Source organism: Podarcis pityusensis (assembly GCF_964106645.2).
Source record: "Podarcis pityusensis genome assembly, chromosome: 9".
NCBI classification, from domain to species: Eukaryota; Metazoa; Chordata; class Lepidosauria; order Squamata; family Lacertidae; genus Podarcis; species Podarcis pityusensis.
The window spans coordinates 49,809,983-49,828,739 of NC_138034.1; the positions used below are offsets into that span (position 1 = coordinate 49,809,983).

Consider the following 18,757-nt stretch of genomic DNA (forward strand, 5'->3'; position numbering starts at 1 on the left):
CCAGGTTGCAACATCTGCTTTGAATCCAGAGGGATGGGAGTGGAGAGAGAAGGAACTAGAAGCATGATTTGCCACTATTTTCAGGTGGGATTCAATTCTAATTCAGGTTGCACAGTTGAAGTTCTTGTGCAAAAAACCCAATGCCTCAGAAGATCAGACTTTTGGAAGAAGGAAAGAGATGGGGGCAATACAATGGAAAGTGTGGGGCTGTGCTTGCTTTGATGTAATGTCATCTAACCTCCCTGCAAGCAAATCAGAACGAATGCTCAGCAATCAGGGTATGTGGAAGTGCCCAAAGTGTTGCTTCAGTTGGATTAAGAACTGAAGAAAGGATGAGCGGTGAGCACCCTGGAAGTGCCCTAAGTGCAGTTTTCCTGCACTTCAACATTAAATTCCAAACTTCACCTTCTGACGGCAGCTCTTTCGACCACACATGTCTGTGGAGCAAATTGGAGAGGAACATTTTTGAGAGGAAAATTGCAGGCAGGAATGCACTTAAGTAGTCCCCCCGCCCCGTTCTTTCTCCACTCCTAATTCTATTCTCCAGTGATGGCTTTTTTCTTTAAGATAGAAAAGTTAGGGTCAAATTACATTGAACTGTGTGTAACATGTAGGTTGCCCCTGTGGCTTGCGGGGTTACTATGGCAGTGTTATACCTTGAACCACTTTGGAACATTGCAGGAATCCTAGACCAAAATCGCTTGCCAAGTTTTCAAAGCTCTCTGTGTATTGCTAGTTCTATTTCTTGATCATTGTGAAAGAACAAGGCATCCCTGTATAGGGAGATTTTTCTCTGCCACGTTAATGTGCCCTTGATTAATAACAAACACCTGTTTGTTCTTTTGTGTCTTGCGGCTTATCCCAATAGTTAACCAGGGCAGGTTTGAAGAAGAAGCTAAAAGCTGATAGCACACAACTGCTTGGGCAGAAATAGCAAATGAATCCAATACGAACATATGAACCTTTTTCTTTCTTCCTTTACAACATAATGCCTAGAAAGAAACAGGAAGAAGTGTGAAGAGAATGCTAGGCTCTGACCAGCCGAAATGCTCTTGCTTGGGGCATAATATTGCCCAAGGCTGATAGGCTGCATATGTTATACTAAATAGTACACACGAAGAATCCAGCATCCACAATATCAAAATAGCAATGAGAGCTAATGTAGTGGCTGAGTGTCAGACTGAGACCAAGGTGACCTCAGGTTCAAATCCCTGCTCAGCTATAATTTTGCAGCCAAACCCCACCTCAGAGGGTTATTGTGAAGATGTCTTGGGCAGTGGTGAACCATGTGGGCCGCCATGAGTTCCTTGGAGGAAAGATAATATGAAAATGTAATACAGCACAATAGGGTTGTGTATTTATAGGTTGGAATTAAGTTTGTCCTTAAAAAAAATCCAGAGCAGCGTGTCCAGTTTGACATCCAACTCTAATCTCACTGCTGCATCAACAATTGCCTGTGAGCTTCAACGAGGTCAGTTAACAAGTATTCTCAACACAGTAATGGTGGAAAGTGTTAGGTGTGAAAGCAGCGTCCCCTCTCTCTTTTACATCTGGCCCCCTGAAACTCTCCTGCTGGGCCCCTGTTCATATGTGTACTCCATTTATATAAAGAAGACAATGCACAGGCCTTGGTTGGAGTAGATATTTCAAACTGGCAGTGTTGAACTAGCCAGCAAAAGACTCCTTCAATAAATAGAACTTGGACAAGTATCACTTAGGAAGTAAAGCTTCTGGCAGGATATATTAAACAACACCCTCCCCCACAAACTTTAATTTGGCTGATTGTTTTATTTTATTTTATTTCTTTTCCAGGAAATTTTGGTCCTCCAATGGCAGGTGCACAGTTGTCTTATCCAGGGGGGCTCCAATCAGGTCCAGCACAGTTGGCTGGACCACAGCAGAAGAAACTAGATCCTGATTCCATTCCAAGCCCGGTGAGTAAGAGCTTCTTGTAGGAAATGTGGCTAAAACAACAGCATGAGAGGAAAAATGGGGAGCTTTCAAGCAATTCCACATTATAGTAAGGCATAACAGAATATTGGGTGGTATCCAATGAAGTGCTTCTGCTAGCTCTAGGACTTTGGGCTGTGAAATGAAGTTCCCCTCCCTCTCCTCTGCCCATGCGCCCTTGAAATTGGTTCTGGGATTCCTACAACCTTCTGGAGTTTGAGGGGAGTGGGAGTGGGCAGAGGGAGAGGAGAGGGAAGAGAAATTCCATTGCACAAGCATCCTTCCAACAAAATGGAAGCATTTTGTTGGATACTTTCCACTGTGGTTAATCTAGTGCTTAAAGATGTAGCTTTGAAATGTGAAACTTTTCGTGGCTAAGCCAGTTCCTCAGGCTAAGGTTCAAGTTCAAGTTGTATGTTTTCTCAATGGATTTTAGCAGTACAAAGCAACCAAATGTCCATAAATAATTTATATTTTACCTCTGTAAATGAAAAGGGCTCAGTAAAAACCCAGAAATGTAGGTTCCTCCAAAGAACAATGAAGTCTTTAGACACTATAACAAATAACAAAATTGTTGCAGATCAAAGTCTGTTTCAGAAAGGATCCACATGATCATTTCTAATTGAGACAGTTTATAATCTACAATCTTATGCATATCCCCCACCCCATTTTTTAATATGCAAACGGTGTGATGAAATGATGAAATAGTGTAATCGAGACCATAGCACAATTTCTCAAATAGGAGGAAAACAAAACAATAGTTATTTTAGTTTTACCCATTCAGTTTCCTCCTAGAAAAATTCTGAGGCACTCCTCTGGAATGCAGCTGAATCCTTTCGCTCCAAGTTTTGATCCAGAAATCTTTCCAGAAGAACCAAGCTGCAAAATCTGAGGGAGAATCCAGTTAAGGCACATCCTGTTACCATTCCAAACAAGTTTAATTGTGTATGGTTTTTCAGTTTTGGTCCACACACAGAGTTCCGGTACATCCTCAAATCTCTTGAGAAGTGTGGAGCTCTGAGCAAAGCACCCCCAATATATTTCAGTAGACAAGGGTGTGGCTCCTGGGATTCCTATCTCTTATATCAGAAGCAGGGAACTACTTACCCTCCAGATGTTCCTGAACTCCATCTCCTATCAATCTTAGCAAGCATGACCAATAGCCAGAGATTATGGGAGTTAGTTCAGCAACACCTGGAGGGCCAAAGGTTCCTCATCTATGTCCATAAATGCTGGATATAGAAATTGTCCTGTATACATAGAAGACCTTATTCTTGAACCACTATAAAGCTCACATTTCTTACAATTTTAAACATTTTATCCATAAGATCCAGGTTATCGAAAATGACAAAGTGTCCCGGGGAGGTCAAATCTATGCTACCAACATCAGGGGTCAAGTTCCTCCTCTAGTTACTACAGATTGTGTGATCCAAGATCAAGGTAAATAGGAAACCATTTTTGGCTTCATTTCCTATGAGAAATTGAATCCCCCCCCCCCCCAATTTCTCTTTCTCTTTTGATAGGAATGTTCATGTTTAATTTCTATGATGCCTTTTTAAATTGGCCAGGAAGATATTTTGGCGGGTTGCCTCTGTTTGTCAAGTGGACAGGGCAACAATACAGTGGTACCCCAGGTTACATACGCTTCAGGTTACATACGCTTCAGATTACAGACTCCGTTAACCCATAAATAGTGCTTCAGGTTAAGAACTTTGCTTCAGGATGAGAACAGAAATCGTGCTCCAGTGGCGCAGCGGCATCAGAAGGCCCCATTAGCTAAAGTGGTGCTACAGGTTAAGAACAGTTTCAGGTTAAGAGTGGACCTCCAGAACGAATTAAGTACTTAACCTGAGGTACCACTGTATATAGAAATGGGTTCTTGGTGAATGGTCACAATTGTGGAATTCATTTTCCTTGACAAGGCTGACTTTAAGCATCGTCTGACTACAGGCAGCCCCCCCCACTTATGTAAAGGTTACGTTCCAGGCCCCTCTGTGCATAAGTGACATATTGTAAAGTGGGGAGTACCCCACTGTAATACGGAGGGTGTGTGGGAAGGAAAGAGAGATTGGGGGGCACACCCTGGAAATCACTCGGGGCCACTGCCTGGCCTATTTTGAGCCTGCCTGCCTACAGCGAGCACAGGGCTGAAGAGGCTGGCCACAGAGGGCAAGGGGTGAGAAGGGTACCCAGCAATACTGGCATCAGGATGAGGGTGAAAAGATGTGGTGGAGGGGGGAGAAGGCGCCTCTTGCCCCATACCACTGGTTGATTGAAGGCTACATTCCCTTGTCTGGGCAGCAGCCCCGAACAAGGGGAGGCCAATCTATTTATGTATTTAATACATGTAAAGGCGTCATGCATGAGTGGGATGCATGTAAGGGGGGTGCTGTATAAACCTCTTTGCTTGAAATTACTTTTAGTGACTGGGTTTGTGTTGGTTCTTTGTTTAGGATTGACTGGGATTTTCTTTGTTTAGGATTGACTGGAATTTGATGATACTGTTGTGTTTACTGTTTGATCATTAAACTTGACAATGCTTTGAGCTGTTAAATCGTAACCAATCCTGATTTTCTTTTTCATAGAACGTAATGAAAATCAAAAGGTTTATAAGAAATTACTAAGGAGTTCAGTGGAAGGAGCAAGATGTTGTATTTAAGTAGTGCTAAGCCTCAATCTCTATACTTATTGTGAGATGTGAATTTCTGAAGGTTATTGATGGTGATGCAAGTGATGCAAACTTGCCAGCAGCTGTGACTGTACACCTTTTTTGATCCACAAGTTTTCCAGAGAGAGCAGGATGCCTTGCCCCCTCTCTGATTTGGCTTCCTGACAACACAAAGTGATGACATGGCTTTGGCATGAAGCCAAGGCCAAGTGACCATAATGCTTCCTGCTCTCACTCTGGAAACTTGTGGATTTAAAACATCAGCCAGGGAGCATGGAGTGCAGTTATTACAGCTCAGACCACAAAACAAGTGGCATTGGTGGAAAAAGTTGAGGAAGCAGTTTTGAGAAACTTTCCCACTCTGCAATCTCTCCTTTTCCTGCTCTAAAATGTTATGTGATGAACTTCTGTCTCATTATAAGAATTATAAGTTGCTTTTAATTAGCCCTAAACATGCTATTTTAATTTTTTTTACTTCATCAAATCTTCTCATTGTTTTGATTGTCCTAGGTAATGCCAGCCCTCGCTTCATTCGATGTACCACATACTGCTTTCCTTCATCTTCAGATCTGGCGAAACAGGCTCAAATTCCGTTAGCTGCTATCATCAAACCGTTTGCCAATGTTCCATCAAATGAGGTAAAAGAATAAAACTGAAGCTCTGAGAGGAAATGTTTTTGTTCACAAGTTAAGGTTTCCAATGGCTTTGAATTCAGCTGGGATTGACCCTTGGTCTGGGGGAATGATCATCCTTTGACAGGAAAGAACAATCTGTGTGGAGAAAGTATCTATGAAACTGGGCTTCTTGTTTTACAAATTTTAAGTTCATGGTATCATCAAGGAGGATCTGTTGAATTCTCGTAACCTATTATCACAATAAATGTCTTGAGATGCAATTGTCAAGGAGAGCCATCTTTGAACTTTAACAGGATCTTATTTATTTATACTTATTCAAAGATAAAAAAATGCATACCCATTACAATGTGTCTTTTTATAATATACTAAGATGAAACAACTACTTAGTCTATAAGAGAACAAAGTCAGAAGGAAGAAAAGATGAGGAAAATAGAAAACTTAAAAAAAGGTTCTATGGCCTTAATGTTTAGATATAATAGGGAGAATACTTTCAAACTGCATGAACGAAGCTACATGGACAGTTTTATCCTGACTTGTTCTTGCTAAACCATAGTTTTTATCTCTAACCACTGGTCATGTTGACTGTAGCTTATGATGATTGTAGTCCAACAACATCTGGAGGGCACCATGTTGGGGAAACCTGATTTAAATAAACCTCAGTTTCCTAAGTTTAGTCTTCTTGATGAAATTATGGTTTCCTGCTACGTCAATGAGCCTGCATGAGCCTTGGGTTCCCTCCTCTTCTCATTTACAAACCACAAGAGAAGATTAAAAGCATCTACTTCTGATCTTTAACGTGAGGGGTTTGGCAAGTGTGAAGAGCTGTTTCAGATGCTATCAGTTTTCTATATAGTCCATGTACATGAATTTTCCACATGTGAACCATTAAGAGACTTTGATCTGTAATTCCTTGGCTCTTCACACACAAATTCTAAAAGTTGTTTTTTTTTCTTAATTGAATGATGTATTGATGAATATTTAGATAAAGACGTCCACACAGAACACTTGTGGATCCAGGCTGTTCTGTTCATTTCAAATAAAGTGATTTGGGGTTCAACTGAAATAAACATTACAGCTCTCCATGTTTATCAGAACTCCATACAAAAAACAACAGCATTGGATTGTGGCAACCATCTTATGGATCCAATTTTGGGTGTACAAGGATGTGTTGGGTGTGAAGAATTCTTTGAAGAAATAATTTCTACTCAAACACTTACAACTATATTGCTGTCTGTAGTTCTGTATTTCAGAACCTTGTCTATACAGATTCCTTCTATATTCATCAGCAGAATTTCTTTTCGTTTTCCTCGCTCCAATAGGGATGACCTATCAGGGGTATTTATAGGGTATTTCTTTGAGAATACGATATCATTGTTTGACAGAATATATTTTTAGCCGACCACTGCTTTAGCAACAGACTATAAAAATAAAAGCCAGCAGCTATCATGCTAGGCCAGGCATTCTGCAAGTTTGTTTTGGAGATGTATGACTATTTGCCAAGCCTGGATAAACCAGATGATCTTTGTTTAACATTTTATGTTACTTGCCACTAATATTATCTTGGCTAGAGGTAACATTCTACAAATTCAAAAATCTTATTCCAATTCCAGATAATATATGTATGTTTGTTTAAAATGTCTAAAAAGAGCTTGGATTGCTAGCAAATGATTCCCCCCCCCCCCCGTGATCTTATTACAATTGGTAAAATGTACTTTGGCAGGAGACACTGGTAAGTTGAAAGTTAAGTGGGTATTGTTATTGGTTTTCATGTTTATTATGTGTACCACCTGGGACATTTAGGGTGTGGATTACATATAAGTAACATAAATATATTCCTATAGATTAGATTTCATTATTTGTGTAAGATTTCTCTAATAGAGGATGAAATTTCAAAAGTGGGAAGTAAATAGAATAAGAGAAGGTCTTGGAACTTAAGTGGTTCATAGTGTAAATTGTCATAAGCCCCAGTACCTGTTACATACTGCAGGTTTCACTAGCATAATACCAGAGTTTGAAGAGACATAGCATTCTGTAGCTGAGGCTGGTCTGAACAGTGCAGTGATCTTTGAAGGCACCCCATTTCGTAGGATTTTCCATTCCTAGTCTGACCTTTACTCCCATACCTATTAGCATTTAGTAGTCCAGACCTTTCAGATTACTGATGGCAGAGAATCAAGACTCTTGGCTGTAGTTTGTCTGTTTTTCAGACACTGTATTTTCATAGGTTTCTTTGAAAACATGGGTGATTGCCTATCTGAGTTTTCCCAAAGCTAACTCCTTTTTTCTCTCTTGATGATGGAGAAATCATTTTGTGTGATTGCAGAATCAGAACTAAAAAGAAAGCTGCTGCCATCTTTTATTATTTCCAAGTTCATCTAGAAATTGCTTGATAGAGGCAGAATGTGAGTGGCATGGAATTGCACCAAATATGGTTTTCTTTTGCAATGGGTCACAGAAATATGTCTATGCTTTGGATGTACTTTGAGTGGTAAGAATCTAGACTCAACCTGCACAAGTTTAACTCCTAGATGTAGACTCCAGTTAAAAGTTTCATCCAATATGTGGACCAGGATGAGTCAGGATGTGGTAGAGGAAGCAGTTGCTGCCATCATCATCATCATTATTATTATTATTATTATTATTATTATTACACAGGTGGCGCTGTGGTCTAAACCACTGAGCCTAGGGCTTGCCGATCGGAAGGTTGGCGGTTCAAATCCCTGGCTCGGGGTGAACTACCGTTGCTCTGTCCCAGCTCCTGCCAATCTAGCAGTTCGGAAGCACATCAAAGTGCAAGTAGATAAATAGGTACCGCTCCCGCGAGAAGGTTAATGGCATTTCCGTGCGCTGCTCTGGTTCGCCAGATGTGGTTCTGGCCACATGACCCGGAAAAACTGTCTGTGGACAAACATTGTCTCCCTCGTTGTGTTTACAGACCTTCACTCGATGGTCTTTGCTCATATACAGAGCTGCTAAACTTGCAACAGGAAGGAAATTTTGTGGTGGAAAGTTGATCATATTAGTGACAAACCTCAGTGTTTATTTTGTGGTGGTTGTCCTGTGTGCCAGGACTTTCTACAGTGCACATGCTCTCTGTTTCTAGTGCACTGTGGCACATCTGAATTGCCTAGGTCGATTGATGGTTGGAAGGCCTTGCATCTGAGTTCTGAACTAAATAGCACTTTGGAAATCCTGGTTCTGTTATCTTGGAGCTGGTCAAGATCTTGTTTCATGTCTGAATCTAAAGAAAGTAAATGCATGCAGGCCAGGTTTTAGCCCTCTTTGGGGTAAAATGAGTAGGTAAGGGCTGTGGTCTTAGTCACAAGGACAGGCTTTACCATTGGGCAGAATGAGCTAGTCGTATTAGGCAGTGGATGCTGGGGCACAGAGTGGCAGTGTGGTGTTGGACAACAGAACTGTCCGCTGTGCAACCTGCTCTACATTCCCTAACCTAATCACTAAAGTGGGGGGGGGGGAGCACCTTGCTGCTGCTCCACCCTATCCTGGTAAGTTGCAGACACTACCAGTGACAGGAAGACAGCTCTGCCCCACCACTGGCTGCATCAAATGTGTACAGTATTCAGTATTTCAATTCAGCTGTACAGTTCTATTTAAGGACTCATTGAATGGCCAAGTGTCAATGTGTCACCCTTCAAAACTAACCTAAAGGTAGCAATTGCAATTCTGCGCCAGGGGAAAGCTAGTTGACAAAAGGTCTTGCTTCCCACTCAGCAAATACAGAACAGGCCCTGTGCTTTTCATTTGTTTGTTTTTTGCTCTGGCAATTATATGACAATGTTTTTGTGGGGTTTTTTTTGTCCTTTATTTTAGTGGGCTCGTCTGCACCTCCATTTGCCCTACCTCTTTTCCCCAGGAAAACCCGAAGTTTGCATCTGGATTGGAACATACGGCAGTCAGGTTTTCTGAGGATTGCTGTTTGTTCCAGTTCAGTGGTAAACAGCATATTTTCCAGGGGAAATCTGTGTGGCTAACACAAAACCTCTTGGACCTGTGCCTAGGAAGCAAGAGACAAGCAGAAAACCACTTAGATCCCTGCTTTATAGGCACAGGACAAGGAGAAGTATGGACGAGTCCATATTCTGAAATGGAAACTGTGTTCCGCTCTTTTGCTGCCAAAATGGATCATAAGAGCAGTCATAAATTAAAGAGTGTAAACCCTGCTCCAAGCCTTGAGGGACCTTGCACATTTTACAAAGCTGAATCGGAGGAAGATTTAAGGCACTGGTTTTCAAGAAATTATACAAAGTTTAATGGAGTTTACATGTGCAAAGGAAATATCTCCTTAACTGACTTTACATAAGCACATTTCTATTTCAAACGCCCTACTTCTCAGCATTTTGAGGGTGATGTTTCATTTAAAGATTAATTTCCATGGAACTGAAGGAGCCTTCCTGGGAAATAACTAGATAGTTGTCTGGGTTGCTGTTGTTGTTTTTATTCAGGCCCAAATGATTCTCTCCTTCCCACTGGTTAATGTTGAACATAATTCACCAGTCCTGCTCTGCATAGGCTTCTGCTTCTTAATTTTGATTTATTTATGATAAAATATGAAGTTGACACTTTAGATCTGCAAAGTGATCAACACGTCCTGTTGCGTGTTGAGGTTCCCATGCCACCCCCCAAAATAATTCACACATCACACATAAATTTTTGTTTAAGGTTTTTTGGCATAATTTTGGCCACAACGTTATTCAAAATACAAAAATGTGAGTGGTTGCTTAGGCATTGGTTATGACTATCTGTCCTTGCCCCAGGAACAGAACTGACTTCCGGATTCCAGCGGAAGCCAGTGTGGGAAACAATTATTGGGTGAGAAATGAAGCTGGGCCTCAGTCCCTCACTTCTCACCCGCATGTTCCTGTGGGGCTTGCACAGCCCAAGTCCGATGCCAGGGACAAGGACGAAAAGAATGGCAAGCCCCTGGATTCCTTTAACGGAATTCCCTTTCCACAACACCATTGGAGGGGTAGGCACTTACCCCTCCACCAACCAATTTTAACCAATGCCTACCCGCCAACCTTACAAGTTGTGACGATTTGCTACGCAGTAGGCAAAAAGCAAATGGCACCAGCCAATCAGCCAGATGGCAAAATTCCTACCAGGCCCCTGCACCAAGGCAGATGACCCCATGACAGGCATAGCAAGGTCAAGCAAACGAAACCCCCCCCCCCCATTACAGGGAGGGTGGGCGGGTGATCCGGTGCAAACAGCCAAGAGGACGCCCAAAGTTGGGCGTCCAGCATTTAAAACCTCTGACCCCACCTCCAAATTTGGCAACATTCAATTCTCCCCAGCAACCAAATTAACCATTTCGCTGCCTGGGTTCTTCGCCAAAATCCGCCCAGCAACAATGGGGTGGCTTGTATCCCCAACCGCAACACATGCTCTCTCCTATGGAGAACATGCTTTCTCAGATACTTTCCTGTATATCTAGTCACTAATCCTGTTTTCCTAATGGGAGAAGAGAGAATGAGTTTGTTATATGATAGAACAGAATTTTGAATCTATGAACCCCACTTTCAGTATGAAAATACTATTTTGGGGACCATATATGCAGGGCTGGTGCTATCATTAGGCCAACTAGGCAGCTGCCTATGGCCCAGACCTCAGAGGGAGCACTACTAACCTTTGAGAGGCACAGATTTATACAGATAAGTTTTGTTATATCTTATAAATTTCTGATAATATTTTACTTATATTTTTTCTACAAGACATCTGTTTTTGAAAACTGAAGTTAGCAATTTGGGGTGTGTGTAATTAGTTAGCCTTACTGCATGTATGTCCCATTATAGGCATAGGAATTATTTCCTGAATGTGTTTAAAGCATCAAGAAAACCAAATTAATTTTGGGCTCTTTTGCTGGGCAGGCTTGAAGGATGCAAAGAATGAAGGGTACAGAATAAACTTTTAGTTAACAGAAAATATCCTTTATTTTATGCCAGTGGGAAACAAACAGTGATGGTGCTTGGAGCAGAAATTAGAAACTTGCAGATTTTCTCAGAACCCTTGTGTAATGGTTTGTACAAAATCACAGATACATGGTATTTTGTTAGTTCTATATGGACGGCTGCAAATATCAGTAATCCAACCACATCAGTTCAGCCCTGAGTGAAAGCCATGGAAGGCAAAGGCTTGGTATGGAAGCAGAGGCTTTGTTGTAAATTGTTGTCATGACCTTCTGATAACAAAGTTAAAACTATAACTCTCTTATTAAAGTAGCAATTACCCATCAGTTATGCATACAAGCTTTGTTCAGTTTCTTTCCTTTCAGTTCCTGCATTCTGATTGCTTCTGTTCACTGACATTTTGGAGACATGTTGTCTAAGTACAGTTTCTTGATTATCATCACGCATTCCATTTCATGTTTCTGCTTCCATCATTGGTTAATCCTGACTACTGACCTTCCCTTGATAAACAGTGTGGCCTATCATCCAAATAACAGTTCAGCACTTCAAAGCTGAGAAGTAGTTGCATGTACTTTGTCTTGTTAATTCAGGCACTCGCCCCTTGGACTCCACAATCACTAGAATTTGTGGTATTCTACTCTGCTGTCAATACCAAGCACATCATACATTTGTAAGAATGTGTGTGTGTGTGTGTGTGTGTGTGTGTGTGTGAGAGAGAGAGAGAGAGAGAGAGAGAGAGAGAGAACTACACAGAATTACAAAAATAAAAACGTCGCCTTGTGAAGATGTACACATATAAGATATTGTGGAAAGCAGAGGACATGGCCTGTTTTAATTCTTTTTTGAAAATGGACTTTGTATTTGTTAATCATGCATTGTACAATGCATTTGCAATATCTACTTAAAGAAAAGTTGTAATACTAGAATATTGTTAATGACTTTATTACATGTATTCCCTGCTGTGTCATAGTACAACCAATTGTTGGTTCAATGCATTGTCTCATCCCATTAGCTAAAAATAGCCAGATCCAGATGATTTTGAAGGTTGTAGTTGCATGGATCTTAAAAAATGACAAATTTTGCATAATTACATAGCCGTGCAACTTCTAAAAAAAAATACTGAAGGTCACTCACATCTGGCTTATGGCGCCAATTCTATAGATGCCACAATCCCAATTAAAATGGTGTCTTTGACAATGGAATGTGATAATAAATCTTCAGTTTCATGCATTGGCCAATGTTGTCTTGGTTCCCTTGGCTTTGTTCGGTGGATTTAATGTAAAAGGGTTTTATTTGCCTTTTTGATTTCATGCGATGCCGGTGACATAGAAAGTGACATTATCACTTGACATCTGTGAACATGTTGACCGCCCAGGCATGCCTCTGTTACTTCTTACCTCAAATGATGGATGTGAGGAAAATTTGTGTTGGCTGTTCTTCGGATGGGGTCATCTTTGTCTTAACAGCATTCACACATTATTAAGTTGCAACATACAATAAGAAAATCTTTGACCACTAAGGCAGTTTTCACCAGAATCACTTCATCTAATTTATAAATGTCACATGTATGATGATGTCACTCTGACCAATGCTACCATATTCTAAGAACATAAGAGCCTGCTGGATCAGTCCAATGGCCTATCTAGTTCAGGATCCTATTCTCTCAGTGGCCACACACATGCCCATGGGAAGCCCGTAAGCAGAAGTCAAACGCAAAAGTACTATCCCCTCCTGCAGTTTCTAGCAGCTGGTATTCAAAACCACACAGTCTCCAATGAGAAGCCAGAGCAATAGCCATCATGGCTAGTAGCCATTGATAGCCTTTATCTCTATGAATATATCTAAACTTCTTCTAGTCATCCAAGTTGTTGGCTTCAGTTCCTTTTCTTAATGGAATTTGCCTTTCTCACAGCTGCTGAGCACTGGGTTGACATCTTCATCAAGCTAGCTACTTTGATCCCTATGTTTTGTTCCTCGTTCAGACCCCACTGTGTGTATATGTGAAATTAAGGGGAGTTTGCCACAATATGCTACTGCTGCTACTACTGTTTTAATAGCCCTGAACAATTTAGAAACACCAGCAAGCCTCCACACCTTACTGCTTACTCCTAACCCTAGATCATTTATGAATACGTTAAAAAACATGGGTCTCAATATCAACCCTTGGGGACTCCGCTTTCTATATTCCTTCATTGAGAGAACTAGCCATTTATTCCTTTGTTTTGCATCCTGTTAAGTAACCAGTTTCTGATCCATGAAAGGACCTTTCCTTTTATCCTATGACTCCTAAGCTTACTCAAGAGTCTTTGGTGAGGTACTTTTTTCAAAGCTCTTTGAAAGTCCAAGTACACTGTGCCAACAAGTTCACCTCTATCTATATGGTTGTTAACACTTTCAAATAACTAAAATAGCTTAGTCAGACTGGAATTACTCTTGAGGAAGCCATGCTGGTTCTGCTTCAGCCAGGCTTGTTCTTCTATGCTTCATTATTTTATCTTTAACAACACTTTCCACGAGTTTTCCTGGAACTGACATTAAACTAACTGGACTGTAATTTCTATAATCCCTCCTGGATTTCTTTTTTAAAATTGGTGTTACTTTGGCCACTTTATAGTCTTCATATAAGAAGGCTGCTCTGAGGGACAAGTTACATACTTTAGTTAGAGAGCCTCAATTTCACATTTGAATTTGTTGAGAAATTTCAGGTGAATATAATCCAGACCTGGCGATTTGCCGGTTTTTATTTTGCCTATTAGGCCTAGAATTTCCTCTCGTCACCACCATTTGCCTCAGATTTCTAAGGCAGAAGAGGCTGCGAATCCAAGTTTGATGGCCTTCTTCTTATATGATACATGTAGGAACATTGCCACACAAATTGTTAACCAGAGCCATATATGCCTCATTCCTCCAGAGAATCCTGGAAACTCTAATTTGTGAAGGATTCTTCAAATTGTAGCATTGCAAGGGATTATATGGTGGAAGCAATGTACTTTAAATGTATGGTGTGTCTGGAACCATAATTTGTTTTTAATGTTAATTAGATACAAAATTGTGTAAATAGCATCAGTTGTAAATGCACTTTAACTGTTCTAGGATAAGCATTTGCATACAATATAAATATGAGAAAAATTAGCAATACATGTCTAGCATTTACCAATCTGATTAGGAAAAAAGTATCCTACTTTACTCTGGGGGCACTACGAATTTTACTGGTTGCTTAAGATTTAACAATAAGCACAAGCCCTCAATATCTCCTAGTACACAGTGCCACCTACAGAGAGTATGGTGGATTAAAAAGTGTGTGTTCCAAAATCTACACATCACTTTTATTCTCATAGGAGAATGAAATTATCTCCTCACCCCACCCCACCCCAGTATGAGTACAATGTGTGTACCGCATTTTAGTCAATTCAATAAGATATGTGCGCATTGTTATCAATTTACTAGGATGAGTGAAATGATAAACTTGCATACAAAATTGTTGCCTTGTTACTATAGGCTTAAAATTAATTTTAAATCTCATATGTAATCATCAAAAAAGAAGCTGCTGGCCATAGATCTGAATTTGTAGAAAACATTTTTTACAGGTTGTTGATTTTGTATTACTTGTGTTATCATTGGAAATATTGAAGCAAAAAGCCTTAGTTTAAAATCCAGAAGGGGGTGACTTCAAGGAACCATAAAACTCAACCAAAATAATTGCTTCTAACAACCATGATGGCAATCTCACGTTGAGGAGTGTAGATTTAAAATGAATAGGACATTACTAGAGTAAGTGGTTTCCTAAAAACATGAAAGTTGAACGGTACTATTTTGGGGGTAACTAGATAATTCCTGCAATGAGTGGCATTTTAATCTTATTGCAGAGCAGCTTGCATGTATTTACACATTTAACCTAGTTTAAATGGGTGATGCTGTGGCAGCTCTGATTATATGATAGCACTCCCACTCACAAAAAAACCCCCTATTGCTTCTAGTTGTACTCTGGTTGCACTATAGAAAGACAGTGTGGGTGTTTCCTTTGAATGCCTGTATTCTAATTTAGTACTGCTGACATCTAAAAAAGGAAGAAACTGAATACAAAACTATTTAAAAACACACAGTGCTAATTTTGCCTCCTTAGGGACACAGCAAGAAAGGAAAGTGGGCCAACCCACTCCAAATATGATGATAAAAACTAAGCTGATTTGTTTTCTTTTTACTAAACCTGTCTGTAGTAATAAATTGGATACAGGCAAGGAAAAAAAATATATGTCTGCACGTTCCTAACCTTAACCAACGACTTTTATGAGCATTCTTATTTGTATGTTGAGCCTTCTGGTTTCTGGAGACACTTTTAAGATGATGTGTTTATTACAGTTTCCCTTTTCACCTTTTTCAAGTTCACTGAGGTTCATTGTCCATTGCAAAGCAGTATCCCACCAAGAAAATATGTATGGAAAAATACATATTTGCATGTATACGGAAATTAATGAAACAACCCTCATCACCTCTAACCAAACTATTTGCATTTTGGACACAATCCAGCACAAAATAAATTCTTAACCCTGTCCAATACTGTCATACCAATGAGAAGTAAGGCTTGCTGAGTTTAGCGGAGCTTGTTCATAAGTAATTGTATGTAGGATTATAGACATAGGGTGAAATCTGTGTTCATATGCCAGTGGAACAGACATAGTTGGTGGATTGGATGCCCCTCCCCTGCTTGCAGTCCCCTGTGCTCCCATAAAATCTTCTCTGGAACATTGGGGGTGGGGGCTACTAAATATTGCTGTTGCAAACCTCTGCTCCATTCATTTCAAATTATTTATATCCTTATTAACTTCTGTTTCCATTCTGCCACTGAAATATATGAAGGCTATCCATCACGAATGATTAATTCCTTGTGCAATGGTTCAGAGACATAATATGTGTGACTCCCAATGCTGAAAAGGCAAACTTTCGTCAGTTTAAAAGAGGCTTGTTTTTTCAGCTTCAAAGAGAGATCCATATATACTATCTAATCTGGATTGTAGCATTGGTCTGGAAAAATTGCTCTTTGACATTTTATATCAAAGCCCAGAAATTTGTCTTTTGCCGACAGAAGTTTTACTGCTAAATTCGCATAACATGATCAAAACATTTCAATAGCCATTCTTCATCTCCCACCCCAGAATGTATCTTTTACATAACAAAGTGTTAAGCATACTTTTTGTTGGATTGTTCAATTTGGTTTACTGGTAACAGGTTTTGTTTTCAAAAATGAAGAAATATTCATTGTAGTGTGACATTCTTGGTGAATTGTAATATCGAAGTAGCATTTTAAAACAGGGGTAGCCAACATGTTCTCTGGATGATGGACTATAATTCCCATCATTATTGATCTTGGCTGTGCTCTCTGGAGCCAATGAGAGTTGGAGCCCAACAACATATGAAAGGAAGCTCTTCTGTTTTAAAACTTTGTTAGAGGAGATAGTATTTAGCACACATGCAATCATATTTTGCAGAAAGTTTTTTGGGAAGACTGAAAACTAATACTGGGAGAAATATTTATTGAAATGAATAACAAACTTGTACACAGTGTGAACTAGCAAAAATAAATTAGGCAAAGCATTCTCAACAGTAAAAGAGAGCAAATTAATTTTAAAAAACATACATTTTGTGTGGGCCATGCACATTTCTTAGAAGAGACCCTATAATCAATGGAACTTACTTCCAAGTATATATTATCACTCTTATCCTACACAATTATGTGGGGTTAGTGGCTTAAATGTTTGTTTACAGTAGGTATGATCCAGCCAAAGTTAGGCATTTTTAAATCCCACTTGTTTCAGTGGGAGAGATTTGTGTTTAATGCTGCCATTAAAATAAGGTAACCTTGAGTCGCACATGCTTAGCTAACTGTGTTGTTCCCTAGTAATGCTTCAGTAAACTTGATTAGTAATCTAGAACTTCTCCATTGTAAAGAGTTGGCATGCAGTGATCTTAGATTTCCTTTCACTTGCTTCTGTTAAGTAACAGGAAAAAGATAAGCATGGTTGGTGAATTAGTGAAAACACCATTTTCTTCACACAGTCAGGATGTGAAGATGTATTGATGAATCAACACTCTGGCTTGGCTCTAACATAAAAATCCTTTTTGAGAATGATCCATGTGCTCCTTTACCATTTCCCTTTCATACTCTCATTGCGCAGCAGGTTTTGGCAAAGAAATCCTGGTTTCTCAAACCACAGTTTCCCAGGAGATCCAAACTGAGGACTCCGCTACACAGCTGCAATGATAATGTTACAAGTGCATTATAAAAATGTGACACCAGATGACCCTGTGGAGCTCAACGGCAAATTGCTTTATATATTTTATAGCAGGGCTTTTTGTAGCATTTTCAAATCGTTTTTTTTATATCTGTGTAGATCCAGCCTAAGAAACTGTGGTTTAAGGGCTACCTCCAAACAAGAATATGAAACCAGCAACAATTCCAAATTGATTGGTGCTTTGGTAGTTTAGTGATCTTGTTTAATCTGCAGCTAAGTGGTTTTTTTAATTCTCCATAGACACCCCTTTATGTGGTAAATCATGGTGAAACAGGACCTATTCGATGCAACAGGTGCAAGGCTTATATGTGCCCCTTCATGCAGTTCATTGAGGGTGGAAGACGATATCAGTGTGGATTTTGCAACTGTGTGAATGATGGTAAGTAGTACTTTCTTATTTTGAAATAATGGAAGCCATTTTCTAAGCAAATGTGAAACTACTTAGGTCATTATTTTTATTTTTTAAAGTAGGTTTTTGAAGACTTTGTTTCATTTTCAGGCCAATCTGCATTGACTTGAAAGTCACATTAATTTAGATACCTAAGAAAGTAAGTGAGCCCAAGGTTGCATTCCAAAGTAAGGATCTGTATCTTCCTGAAACTATGTGATGGATTTTTAAAATATATATACTAAATGCTTAACTTCGTGTGAACCTGAATTGCTGAATGACTCGTACATCAGAATTTTTATATGTGGTCTTCATGCTCTTTTAGACCTAATTTTGCTATGGACTTTCCTTGTGTCATCCTGGATATCAGAATGGAATTACTTAACCATTTGATCCAGGAAAATGGATGTCACTGGGAAGAGCACAAAACAAAGCTCTTGTTTTCTCTAGCCTTAAAGCTGAGAGCAGTTAGAAATTCTTGCATTAAGAAAATGCTCCTTCCAGGATGCAATCATCTGGAATGGGAAAGGCATAGGCATTTTGGCATGCAGAATAAACTTTAAGAGCAAAACCTGTGTTGAGCTTTTCACTGGCTTTCCCTATGGAATGCATATGTATGCACTCAACAAGGATGATCAAACTGTTCTGAGAAAATGTACCTGAATCCTTTGTTCTGAAAAGTTCTGTAAACTAATATGGCTGCTGTAATGATTTACGCCTTGTCTGCAATTTCATTAGATTGAATAGGCATGCAGAGGAGGTTATGCCATTATATGAGATTATTTTCTGAGCAGGCTGAAAATGTGTTTCAAAGGGGGAAACATATTTTAACTGCCCAGAAAAGAGCAAATGTTTAGGTTGTTGCCTCCCTTTATGACAGAGGATTTTAATGGTTAAAT

At 39.7% G+C, this 18,757-nt stretch overlaps 1 protein-coding gene across 1 annotated transcript in view; it reads left to right on the forward strand.

Moving 5' to 3' along the window:
* The window catches only part of SEC24D (SEC24 homolog D, COPII coat complex component), a 58,179-nt gene that overhangs the window by 12,623 nt on the left and 26,799 nt on the right, over positions 1-18,757 (forward strand). Inside the window, exons 6-9 of the mRNA XM_081021903.1 lie at positions 1,813-1,934; positions 3,279-3,390; positions 5,129-5,256; positions 17,711-17,849. Of these exons, the coding sequence (XP_080878029.1) occupies positions 1,813-1,934; positions 3,279-3,390; positions 5,129-5,256; positions 17,711-17,849 (501 nt within the window). The remainder of the gene's footprint in view (positions 1-1,812; positions 1,935-3,278; positions 3,391-5,128; positions 5,257-17,710; positions 17,850-18,757) is intronic.